Source organism: Hemitrygon akajei, chromosome 17 (genome assembly GCF_048418815.1).
Source record: "Hemitrygon akajei chromosome 17, sHemAka1.3, whole genome shotgun sequence".
Lineage (NCBI taxonomy): Eukaryota > Metazoa > Chordata > Chondrichthyes > Myliobatiformes > Dasyatidae > Hemitrygon > Hemitrygon akajei.
The window spans coordinates 90,956,357-90,969,187 of NC_133140.1; the positions used below are offsets into that span (position 1 = coordinate 90,956,357).

The following is a 12,831-nucleotide window of genomic DNA, read 5'->3' on the forward strand; positions in this document are numbered from 1 at the left end:
ATCTCGGGAATTAACCTCGTGAACCTACATTGCACTCCCTCAATAGCAAGAATGCCCTTCCTCAAATTTGGAGACCAAAACTGAACACAATACTCCAGGTGTGGTCTCACCAAGGCCCTGTACAACTGCAGAAGGACTTCTTTGCTCCTATACTCAACTCCCCTTGTTAAGAAGGCCAACATGCTATTAGCTTTCTTCACTGCCTGCTGTACCTGCATGCTTACTTTCAGTGACTGATGAACAAGGACACCTAGATCTCGTTGTACTTCCCCTTTTCCTAACTTGACACCATTCAGATAGTAATCTGCCTTCCTGTTCTTGTCACCAAAGTGGATAATCTCACATTTATCCACATTAAACTGCATCTGCCATGCATCTACCCACTCACCCAACCTGTCCAAGTCACCCTGCATTCTCCTAACATCCTCCTCATATTTCACACTGCCACCCAGCTTTGTGACATTTGCAAATTTGCTAATTTTACTTTTAATCCCTTCATCTAAATCATTAATGTATATTGTAAATAGCTGCAGTCCCAGTACCAAGCCTTACGGTACCCCACTAGTCACTGCCTGCCATTCTGAAAAGGACCCATTAATCCCTACTTTATGTTTCCTGTCTGCCAACCAATTTTCTATCAATGTCAGTCAGTACCCTATCCCCAATACCATGTGCTCTAATTTTGCCCACTAATCTCCTATGTGGGACCTTATCAAAGGCTTTCTGAAATTTCAGGTACACTACATCCACTGGCTCTCCCTTGTCCATTTTCATAGTTATAATTCCAGAAGATTAGTCAAGCATGATTTCCCCTTCGTAGATCCATGCTGACTTGGATCCTGTTACTGCTATCCAAATGTGTCGCTGTTTCATTTTTTATAATTGACTCCAGCATCTTCCCCACCACTGATGTCAAGCTAACTGGTCTATAACTCCCTGTTTTCTCTCTCTCTCTCCTTTCTTAAAAAGTGGGGTAACATTAGCTACCCTCCAATCCTCAGGAACTGATCCTGAATCTATAGAACATTGGAAAATGATTACCAATGTGTCCACAATTTCTAGAGCCACCTCCTTAAGTACCCTGGGATGCAGACCATCAGGCCCTGGGGATTTATCAGCCTTCAGTCGCATCAGTCTACCCAACACCATTTTCTGCCTAATGTGAATTACCTTCAGTTCCTCCGTTACCCTAGGTCCTCTGGCCACTATTACATCTGGGAGATTGTCTGTCTTCCCTAGTGAAGACAGATCCAAAGTACCTGTTCAACTCGTCTGCCATTTCCTTGTTCCCCTTAATAAATTCACCCGTTTCTGTCTTCAAGAGCCCAACTTTGGTCTTAACAATTTTTTTTCTTCTTCACATACCTGAAGAAGCTTTTACTATCCTCCTTTATATTCTTGGCTAACTTACCTTCGTACCTCATCTTTTCTCCCCGTATTGCCTTTTTAGTTATCTTCTGTTGCTCTTTAAAAGTTTCCCAATCCTCTGGCTTCCCACTTATCTTGGCTATGTTATACTTCTCTTTTATTTTTATACTGTCCTTGACTTCCCTTGTCAGCCATGGTCGCACCCTACTCCCCTTAGAATCCTTCTTCCTCTTTGGAATGAACTGATCCTGTTCCTTCTGTATTATTCCAAGAAATACCTGCCATTGTTGTTCCACTGTCATCCCTGCTAGGGTATCCTTCCAGTCAACTTTGGCCAGTTCTTACCTCATGGCTCCATAGTCCCCTTTGTTCAACTGTAATACTGACACTTCGGATTTTCCCTTCTCCCTCTCAAATTGTAGATTAAAACTTATCATATTATGGTCACTACTTCCTAATGGCTCCTTTACCTCGAGTTCCCTTCTCAAATCTGGTTCATTACACAACACTAGATCCAGAATTGCCTTCTCCCTGGTAGGCTCCAATACAAGCTGCTCTAAGAATTCATTCAGAGGCACTCCACAAACTCCCTTTCTTGGGGTCCAGTACCAACCTGATTTTCCCAGTCTACCTGCATGTTGAAATCTCCCATTACAACCGTAGCATTACCTTTGCGACATACCAATTTTAACTCATGAGTCAACTTGCACCCTATACCCAGGCTACTATTTGGGGGCCTGTAGTTAACTCCCATTAGGGTCTTCTTGCCCTTACAGTTTCTCGGTTCTATCCATACTGACTCTACATCTCCTGATTCTATGTCACCCCTCACAAGGGACTGAATTTCATTCCTCACCAACAGAGCCACCCCACCCCCTCTGCCCACCTGTCTGTCCTTTCCATAGGGCGTATCCTTGAATATTCATTTCCCAGCCCTGGTCCTCTTGCAGCCATGTCTCTGTTATTCCTACAACATCATACTTACCAATTTCCAACTGAGCCTCAAGCTCATCCACTTTATTTCTTATACTTCGTGCATTCATATATAATACTTTTAATCCATTACTTCCCTCGCTTCTCACATCCATCCCTATTGCACTTGGCCATACTCTCCAATCCCTTCCTGAGCTTTCTGCCCCTTTAATTCTGTTGTCTTTCTTAACTTATTCTCTCTTTCCCTTTAACTCCATTCTTATATTTCCAGTTCGTCTCCTCACCCCCCCCCCCCCACTTATTAGTTTAAACATACCCGTGTAGCAGTGGCAAACTTGCCTGCCGGAATGCTGGTTCCCCGCCTGTTAAGGTGCAACCCGTCTCCTTTGTACATTCATCCTTACCCCAAAACAGATCCCAGTGGTCTAAGAATCTAAAACCCTGCTTGCCGCACCAGCTCCTCAGCCACACATTGAGATCCCATAGCTCCCTGTCCTGCCCTCACTAGCACGAATAACTGGAAGCAAACCGGAGATAACCACCCTGGAGGTCCTGCTTTTCAGCCTCCTTCCGAGTTCTCTGGAGTCACAGTGCAGAATTTCTTTCTTCTTCTTCCCGACGTCATTTGTGCCGACATGCACTACCATTTACGGCTGTTCACCTTCACCCTTGAAGATGCCCTGCAATCGGTCCGTGACGTCCTGGATCCTGGCACCAGGGAGGCAACACACCATCCTTAAATCCCGCCTGTTGCCTCAGAAACCCCTTTCTGGACCTCTCACTATGGAGTCCCCTACCATTACAGCTCTGCCTGACGTCTGTCTCCTCCCGCCCTCACACCAAGAGAACATACATGCTTATGAGGATAGGTTGAACAAGTTCAGGATTGGAGAGCGGCTGGCACATGGAATTTCCTGTCAGGGATGGTAGTAGAAATAGGTTTATTTAGGACATTTAAAAGACTCTGATAGACGCATGGATGATAGAAAAATGGAGGCCTGTGTAGGAGGGAAGGTTTAGATTGATCTTAAAGTAGATTAAAAGTTTGGCACAACATCGTGGGCCGAAGGGCCTGTACTGTTCCATGGCGACAAGAGACTAAAATATGAAACAGCAACAACTTGCCGTCGGAACTCAGCGCGTCAGGCAGAGTCTATGGTGAGGAAATGGACAATTGACTTTCCAGGTGGAGATACACCAGATATCGCCTGGAACTGATAAGGGGACTGGACCGGCGGGGTCTGTTCCCGTAGGGGCAGAGTATAAAGGGGTAAGAGGGTTGGAGGGATTCGGGGGGGAGCGGTGGTTGGAATGCACTACCTCAGAAATGTAGTATCTCCGTATTCCAAACTGGGCCAGCTCTTGATTCACTAAAGGCGGAGTAGGCTCCGGTCTGAGTGGTGGCTATTGGGAGATAGGTACAGGATAATCGGCAGGGTTGTAGCGGGCCGAACGGACTGTTTCTGTGCTGCGGGATTCGTTATATTAAATAATTGTTCCGAAGTGTTGCGTGGATGAAGTTGAGCGCCACCTGTCATGTGGACACTCCGCTCTCTCTCCACGCTCGGTGCCGGAGGCGATTCACTTTGTTCACATTCCCAAAAAGCTCCAGAGCCTGTTTCGGGCCATTCAATGGAAAGATGTGGTAATTAAACCTGGGAATCGTTTCTCATCTCAGACCTGATGAACCGAGACAGGAACTGTTCATTTCCCTCCACAGATGTGGCCTGACCTGCTCCTCATTTGGCACTTTGTGTCAGTCCAGATTCCCGCAGCTGCCGTCCGTGTCTCCCTTCCTCACCTCACACCCTGAGTACGATCAGTCTCTCTAATCTGCAGTCTTTCACTGCCATGCAACCTTTCCCCCCCACCCTCCACCATCCCCCTCCTCCCTACACCCTGTCCTCCCTCTTTCCTCTCCTTCTCCTCCTCCTCCCACAAGACATAAAAGCAGAATGAGGCCACTCAGACCATCGAGTCCGCTCCGCCATTCCGTCATGGCTGATCCCGGATCCCAATCAACCCATATATCTGCCCTCTTACTATATCACTTAATACCCCGACCAATCAGGAATCTATCAACTTCCGCCTGAAATTTACCCACTGACCTGGCTTCCACCGCTGTCTGTGGCAGAGCATTCCACAGATTCACCACTGTTTGGCTACAAAAAATCAATCTTCCTTTCTTCTGTTCTAAATGGTCGACCCTCAATTTTGAGGCTGTGTCCTCTAGTTCTGGATACCCCCACCACAGGAAACATCCTCTCAAATCTTCCTCTCCCTCCCTCCTCTCATCGCTCATCCCGCTCCACTCCCACACTCCCTTTCCCGTTTCCCTCAAGAATACCGGCGGTTTACCCCCGCTTGTGGGTTGGGTTTGGATGGGAGGGCGGCACGGGGGAGGATTCAACGATTTTCCGCCTTTACTTTAGGGAGACACGTTACAGCCCTTTGCATTCGGGGCCGCGGGGGAGTGAAGGTGAGACCGCCGGGCGAAGACGATGAAAGGTTAATCGTTCGCTTTTCGGCTTCACTCGGAATTCGGCGCTGTTTCCAAAGCGAACGGAGAGAACTCGGAAACGGGCAATCCCCTCAATTGCAGCTAGACAAAGAGAGACTGACAGAGGGGCGACGGTGTGTCCCTTCACTTTTAGACCCGCACCAGAGAGCCAGCGGAGACAGCAGACAAGGAGCGACTGAGGTGATAAGGTGACATAAAAATGATTTTACGCTGCGGGTGTGTGACGTGAAGGGCGAGGAGCGGTGGCAGGTTCAGCCGAAGACGAGTGTCTGGAAGAATTCCTAGGGCAGAGTGAGAGGATAGTGGGATAATCTTGTAGAGGACTAAACGAGCCAATTGGCTCCCGTACAGTTACACAAAGACACAAAGCACCGATTACAAGAGCAAGGATGGAATACAACAGTAACAATACCGCAGGCAGCGCAGTCCCACACGGAGACTGCGGTCACACAGAGGTTTCACGCAGACCAGTACCACGAAACGTCCAGTGCGGCCAAACAATGCAGAGACAAGGCCACTGTGGAGCAAGCAGGTACACGGGCAGGTGACTGTGTAGACAGAGCAGGTACGCAGGTATAGTACACAAGGTGATGACTGTGTAGAGAGAACTGATACAAGGGGTATAATATTCAGGGGAGTAACTGTAGAGAGCAGGTACACAGAGTATAATACTCAGAGTGATGACTGTGTAGAGAGAAAAGGTACGCAGGGTAGTAACTATAGAAAGAGCAGGTACACGGGACGTAATACTCAGAATAGTAACTGAAGAGAGCAGGTACACAGGGCATAGTACTCAGGGTAGTGACCGTAGAGGGAGCAGGAACGCAGGTTATAATACTCAGGGTGGTGATTGTGTAGAGAGCAGGTACACAGGGTATAATAGGGTAGTAATTGTAGAGAGGGCAGGGACATAGGATATAATACTCAGGGTAGTAATGGTAGTGAAGGCAGGTACACAGATGGTAATACTCAGGGGAGTGACTGTGCAGAGGAGATACACAGGGTATAATACTCAGGGTGATGACTGTAGAGGGAGCAGGTACACAGGTTATAATACTCAGGATAGTAACTGTAGAGAGAGCAGGTACACAGTGTGTCATACTCAAGGTAGTAGCTGTAGAGAGAGCAGGTAAACAGGGTATTATACTCCAGGTAGTAACTGGTCAGGGAGTAGGTACACAGGTTATAATACACAGAACAGTAACTGTAGAGAGAGCAGGACACAGATTATAATACTCAGGGTGGTGACATTGTAGAGAGAGCAGTTACATAGGGTGTAATACTCAAGGTAGTAACTGTAGAGCGATCAGGAATACAGGATATAATACTCAGGGTGATGACTCTAGAGGGTGCAGGCATTGGGTATAATACTCAGTAGCAACTGTAGAGTGAGCAGGTATGCAGGGTGTAATACTCAGGGTAGTAACTGTAGAGAGAAAAGGTACATGGTAGAATACTCAGGGTAATAACTGTAGAGAGAGCAGTTACACAGGGTATAATACTCAGGGTAATAACTGTAGAGAGAGCAGGTACACAGCATGTAATACTCAGGGTAGTAACTATAGAGGGAGCAGAAACATAGGGTATAATACTTAGGGTAGTAAAACTCAAAAATCTAAGGCACAAATGGACTTGGGAGTCCTTGTGCAGGATTCCCTAAAGGTTAATTCCCCAAAAGATGAGAGGTGACCTCATTGAAACCTATCGAGTGGGGAAAGGCCTTGATCGAGTGGATGTGGAGAGGATGTTGCCTAGTGTAATAGTCAAAGATAGAGAACACAGATTCAGAACAGAGGGATGTCCTTTCAGAACAGTGATAAGGAGGAATTTCTTTAACCAGAGAGTGGTGAATCTGTGGAATTCTTTGCCACAGGCAGCTGTGGATCCCAAGTCTGTATGTATATTTAAGGCAGAGGTTGATCGATTCTTGATTGGTCAGGGCATGAAGGGATATGGGGAGAAGACAGGAGGTTGGGGCTGAGAGGAAAATTGATGAAATGGTGGAGCAAACTCAATGTGCCAAATATCTTATGGTCTTATGTTCTTAGTCATCTACCCTTTCATTTTGTCTACCAAAGTACATGACCACACACATCCTGACACTCTATTCCATCTGTCACTTATTTGCCCATTCTGTTAATCTGAAGTCCTTCTGTAGCCACTGTGCTTCCTCATAACTACCTACTCCTCCATCTAATTTCGTATTAACTGCAAACTTTGCAATAAAGCCATCAATACCATCATCCAATTTGTTGACATATAACATAAAAAGAATCAGTCCTAACACAGACCCCTGTGGAACACCACTAGTCATTGGCAGCCAACCAGAAAAGGTTCCCTTTATTGCCTCCAGCCAATAAACCAATGTCCTATCCATGATAGAATCTTTCATGTAATACCATGGGCTCATAGCTTGTTAAGCATCCTCATGTGTGGCACCTTGTGAGACACCTTCTGAAAATCTAAATGTACAATATCCACAACTGGCATTATATTTGGTGTCCCTTAAGGAAACCATGATGACTTTGGCTTAGTTTATCATGTGCCCCCATGCACCCCAAACCACATAATTAACAATCATCTCCAACAACTTCCTAACCAGTGAGGTCAGACAAACCGGCCTGTAATTTCCTTTCTCCTGCCTCTCTCCCTGCATTTAGCTGCCTTTATTGTTGCTCAAGTTGATACTGGAGGGCCATTCAATGTGCTCTGCATTCCCTGTATTGTGCACCTTCACATTATGCAGTTACTTATGAGACAGATGGAAATGGCTGGATTCATTTGCAGGGATTATACACTTGAGAAGGAAGAAATAACAGGGTGGTCTGATGTCCTCTGGGTCAACAATGTGATGCCTCCCTCTCAGCACAACTCAGGTACTTGGCTAGTTTGAAAGTTTCACCTTCCTCAGCTGTAGAAAGGCATCACAAGCACCTGTCTCATGTGCTGACCATTACTGTACTTCAATAACACTGTGGACAAAATATTGACCGGAGATTAACAGGACATCCCGACCACCTTTAATGTTAATTCAGATTCAGATTCAGTTTATTGTCATTTAAAAACCACAAATGCGATGCAGTTAAAAAATGAGACAACGTTCCTCCAGAATGATATCACAAAAACACATGACAAAACAGACTACACCAGAAAATCCACATAACGTTTGGCAATCCCCAATCCAGAGTCCGGAGAGGTTGCTGCGTATACTATACACTCAGGTTTGTCACCTGACTTGCTGCGGCTGAGGTGAGCCTTTCAGGAGTGTGAGAAGAGTCAGGTAGGGAATGAAGGAACAATTGAGAACTCTTTAGGCAAGGATGCTCTTACTTGGGAAAATCAGTAATGTTTGTGCTTTGAATCTACTGAAGACCAATCTCAGTGAAGTTTGTTGTTTACTATGAAGTGATTTTCCTTGTTTTCTGGTCACCAAGGTGTTAACACTTCTACTTTGTATCAGCTCCAGTGAGCAACCCCATTGTACCATTCTGTAGCTGTGTGTGAGATTGCAGAGGTGGATTTAATGACCAAGACCAGATCAACAACATTGGACAGATACATTTTTTGGAGCTGGGATTCCCAGCATTTTTTATGCCATGGCCCAATCTCATTTAGCAAGGGGTCCATGGACTCCTGCTTGGGAACTCCCTGATGTAAACGGATATGGGCAAACAGACAAAAATGGGACTAACTTATAAGGGAACTTGGTCAGCATGGACCAGTTGGGCCGAAGGGTCTGTTTCATAGAAAGCCTACAGCACAATACAGGCCCTTCGGCCCACAACACTGTGCTGAACATGTACTTACTTTAGAATAACCCAGGGTTGCCAATAGCCCTCCATTTTTCTAAGCTTCATGTACCTATCCAGGAGTCTCTTAAAAGACCTTATCTTATCCACCTCCATCACCATCTCCAGCAGCCCATTCCATGCACTCCCCACTCTCTGCATAAAAAACTTACCCTTGACGTCTCCTCTGTAGCTACTTTCAAGCACCTTAAAACTGTGCCCTTCCGTGCTAGCCATTTCAGTCCTGGGAAAAAGCCTCTGACTATCCGTACGATCAATGCCCTCCATTATCTTGTACACCTCTATCAGGTCACCTCTCATCCTCTGTCGCTCCAAGGAGAAAAGGCCGAGTTCACTCAACCTATTCTCATAAGGGATGCTCCCCATCACTGTATGACTCCATGATGTGTGTTTGGCCCACAGGAGTGTTCCTAAGCTGCTGTTTCCCACTATAGTCCCTATCCCACTATTGCTCTGTGATCTCCCACACTGTTACAGTGAGATCCAGCACAATCTTCATTATTCCTTGTGCGAGTTCCTGGACCTTTGCCTGTCCTTTTAGTTTGTTTGTATCCACTGAGCACATTCCCCAGCACAAGGAGGTTTAATGTGATTTAACTGTCCACCCATTATCACACTGTCATCAAATCCCAGTCAATCAGAGGAAGTCCCGTTGGTCCACTCATCCCCACTACTTCTTTCTCTGCTTTTCCTCCACAGATGCTGCCTGACCTGCTAATTATTCTCCTTCCTTTGCTGAGTTTAACCTCCACCCAAACGGTCATCCCTCTGTGCTACCCAACTCCCTTTCCTCCCTGCCTGTCCTTCCTGAAAGTCAAATATCCCTTAATAATAAATTGTCAGGTTTGATCACCTTGCCACCATGTCTTGTAATCACTTCCTGCATTATCTCTTCATTGCATTCACCTGGTCTCATCCCCATTGCTATTCTCACCAGTGCGTGATACTGAAAGTAATCCTGAAACCACTACCCGGAGATTCACCTTTTGAAGTAATCTCCCAACTCCTTAAATTGTGTTTCTGCTTCCTGTTACAGAAAATGGCCAGAGAGCGACTCTACTCTGCAGTCCGGATCACAGCCAGCACCTTGTTTGCCCTGTCCATTCTGGGCGCCATCACCTGTACCTATGTGAAAGGTTATCAGTTTAGCTACACAGAGCATTACCACCTGTCCTTTGGACTGTATGGAGCCTTTCTCACTCTCCATCTCTTCATCCAAAGTTTCTTCGCCTTCCTGGAGCACCGGAGAGTCAGGAAGGAGAACCGACCCATCAAATTCACCAAGTCAGTGGCTCTCTGCATAGCGGCGTACCAGGAGGACCCTGACTACCTGAGGAAGTGCCTAGTGTCTGTGAAGCGCATTGCTTACCCAAACCTGAAGGTGGTGATGGTCATTGATGGAAACCAGGAGGAGGACATTTACATGCTGGAGATATTCAATGAGCTGATGGGTGCCGAGAACACCGCCTCCTACATCTGGCAGAGTAACTACCACCAGGAGGGGCCTGGAGAGACCACATTCACCCACAACGAGGGCAAGAGCAGGGTGCAGCAAATCGTCAGCCAGTCCACGTTCTCCTGCATTATGCAGATGTGGGGAGGGAAGCGGGAGGTGATGTACACAGCCTTTGCTGCCCTGGGAGACTCTGTGGATTACATACAGGTGGGTGACGGGCAGCTATTGGGGAATGAGATGTTGTTAATGCTGGCATTGAAAGGTATGTGGCTGGTAACTAGAACCTGGGTCTGCTCTCCTAGTGAGCAGCTACCTGTATACAGCTAGTTACAGAACCTGAAACAGCATGGAATCAGGCCCATTCTTTCTGTGCTGACCATTAGCCTGCACATGGTCACCCTGGTTTGATGTCCCAAATTGCAATATCTCACATTTATCTGAATTAAAGTCCATTTGCCAATCCTCAGCCCAGCTACCCACCTGATCAAGGTCCCCTTGTAATTTTTTATAACCTTCCACAAAATTTACTAACCTTACAGTTGATGTTTTGGGCCAAAACCTTTTGGCAAGACTGAAGAAAAAAAGCTAAGGAGTAGATTTGAAAGATGGCAGGAGGGGAGAGAGAAATGCCAGGTGTAACGAGATTTCTCAAACTTCACCATTTCCCATCCCCTTGTTCCTCTCTCATGTCATCTCCTTGCCTGCCCATCACCTCCCTCTGGTGTCCCCCCACTTTCTTCTCTCTTCCATGGCTTTCTGTCTCTTTCACCAATCAACTTCCTAGCTCTTTGCTTCATCCCTCCCCCTCCAAGTTTCACCTATCGCCTGGTGTTTCTCCTCCCCCTCCCCCAACCTTTCAAATCTACTCCTCAGCTTTTTTCCTTCCGTCCTGCTGAAGGGTTTCAGCCCAAAATGTCAATGGTACTCTTCTCCATAGATGCTGCCTGGCCTGCTGAGTTCCTCCAGCATTTTGTGTGTGTTGCTCAGATTTCCACCACCTGCAGATTTTCTCTTGTTTGTAACGTACTAACCCTGCCTTGTACATTAACATCAAAAATATTTATATAAGTTACAAACAACAAACCTCAGCACCAACATCTGTAACACAACACTAGAGACAGGCCTCAAGTCTGAGACAATCCTCGAAAATCACCCACTGTTTCCTCTTACTAAGCCAATTATGAATCAAATCCCTTGTGCCCCCTGGATCCATGCGATCTAACCTTCTAAACTAGTCTGCCATGAGGAACCTTGTCAAAGGTGCAGCTGAAGTCCACATAGACAACATCCATTGCCTTACCCTTATCTACCTTCTTGGTTACCTTCATGAAGAACAAGAGATTTGTCAGACACGACTTCTCATACACACAGCCTGCTTACTATCCCTACTCAGAACCTGTAGATCCTGTCCCACAGAATTCCCCCCAGCAATTTACCCACCACCAATGTCAAACTCATTGGCCTGTAGTTTTGTGGTTTGATTTGCTACATTTTTTAAACAATGGTACCATATTAACCATTCTCTAGTTCTCCAAAACCTCTCCTGATGCCAGAGATGAAGCAGCAGTCTCTGCAATTTCTGCTATAGCTTCTCAAGACATTAGGTCAGGCCCCGGGGATTTCAAGGTTCAAAGTTCAAAGTCACCAAATACTACCTGAGATTCATTTTTTTGCAGGCATACTTAATAAATCTATAATAGAATAATTACCATAATAGAATCAATTAAAGACCACACCAATTTGGGCATCTTTCATTGATTCTGTTTTGGTTATTCTGCCTTAATTTACCTGCTCTATGCACTTCAAGGCTTCCAATACCTCCTCCCCGCTAAATCAAATGTGGTTCAAGACATCAGCAATCATCACCCTTATTTTCTTAGCATCCATCATTTTCACCACTGTAAAAACTGACAAGAGATATTTGTTAAAAATGTCAGCAATTTTCCTTGGTTCCACACATGGCCGTGTTGATCATAAGGGGGCCTAATCTCTCTCCAGCCACCTTCCCTTTTACTCTGAATATACCTAGAGAATCTCTTGGGATTTTATTCTGACCTTACCTGCCAGATCTCTCTGTGCCCTCTTAACTTCTCTAAAAGTACACTTGTAGCCATCAAGAAACTTGCTACTGCGGGTACCATTTGCTCTAATTATTCATTATTAATAATTACTATTATTAATAGTTACTGTTATTAGTTTTCAAATGGTACACGTTGTTGCTGGACACTGCTTTCATTTTGTGGTTATAAACAAAATTGTAAGTATTTTTACTCTATGGAGGACATGCACACATTAGGGAGTATGCAGAGGAGGTTCACCAGGAATGGAACGTTACAGTTCTAAGGACAGACTGGATAGGCAGGAATTGTTTTCCCAGGTGGAGGTTGAGAGTTAAGCTGCCAAAAAAGTATATCAATTGGAGGGGGTTAAATATGGTGGAAAACAAGAATAATTTTTCATGGTGGGAGAGTCTAAGACAAGAAGCATAAAATTGGAAACAGATGTTCTTAGGGAAATGTATGGAAGAAATGTGGCAAATGTTCAGGTGATATTTGCGTGGGGTTCTGAGTAGGTACGTTCCAATGAGACATGGAAAGGATGGTAGGGTACAAGATCTGTGGTGTACAAAGGCTGTTGTAAATCTAGTCAAGAAGAAAAGAAGAGCTTACGAAAGGTTCAAAAAACTAGGGAATGATAGGAATCTAGAAGATTATAAGGCTAGAACAAGTTTTGCTACAACAAGT

The 12,831-nt window shown here is 45.5% G+C and overlaps 2 protein-coding genes across 2 annotated transcripts in view; one reads left to right on the forward strand and one right to left on the reverse strand.

The window, feature by feature from the left end:
• Positions 1-12,831, reverse strand: part of chtf8 (CTF8, chromosome transmission fidelity factor 8 homolog (S. cerevisiae)) — a 159,413-nt gene that overhangs the window by 62,322 nt on the left and 84,260 nt on the right. The window lies entirely within an intron of this gene.
• has3 (hyaluronan synthase 3) overlaps positions 4,647-12,831 on the forward strand; it is a 44,626-nt gene continuing 36,441 nt past the window's right edge. The window contains exons 1-2 of the mRNA XM_073070540.1: positions 4,647-5,010; positions 9,668-10,294. Coding sequence (XP_072926641.1) covers positions 9,671-10,294 — 624 coding nt within the window. The 5' untranslated portion in view covers positions 4,647-5,010; positions 9,668-9,670. The remainder of the gene's footprint in view (positions 5,011-9,667; positions 10,295-12,831) is intronic.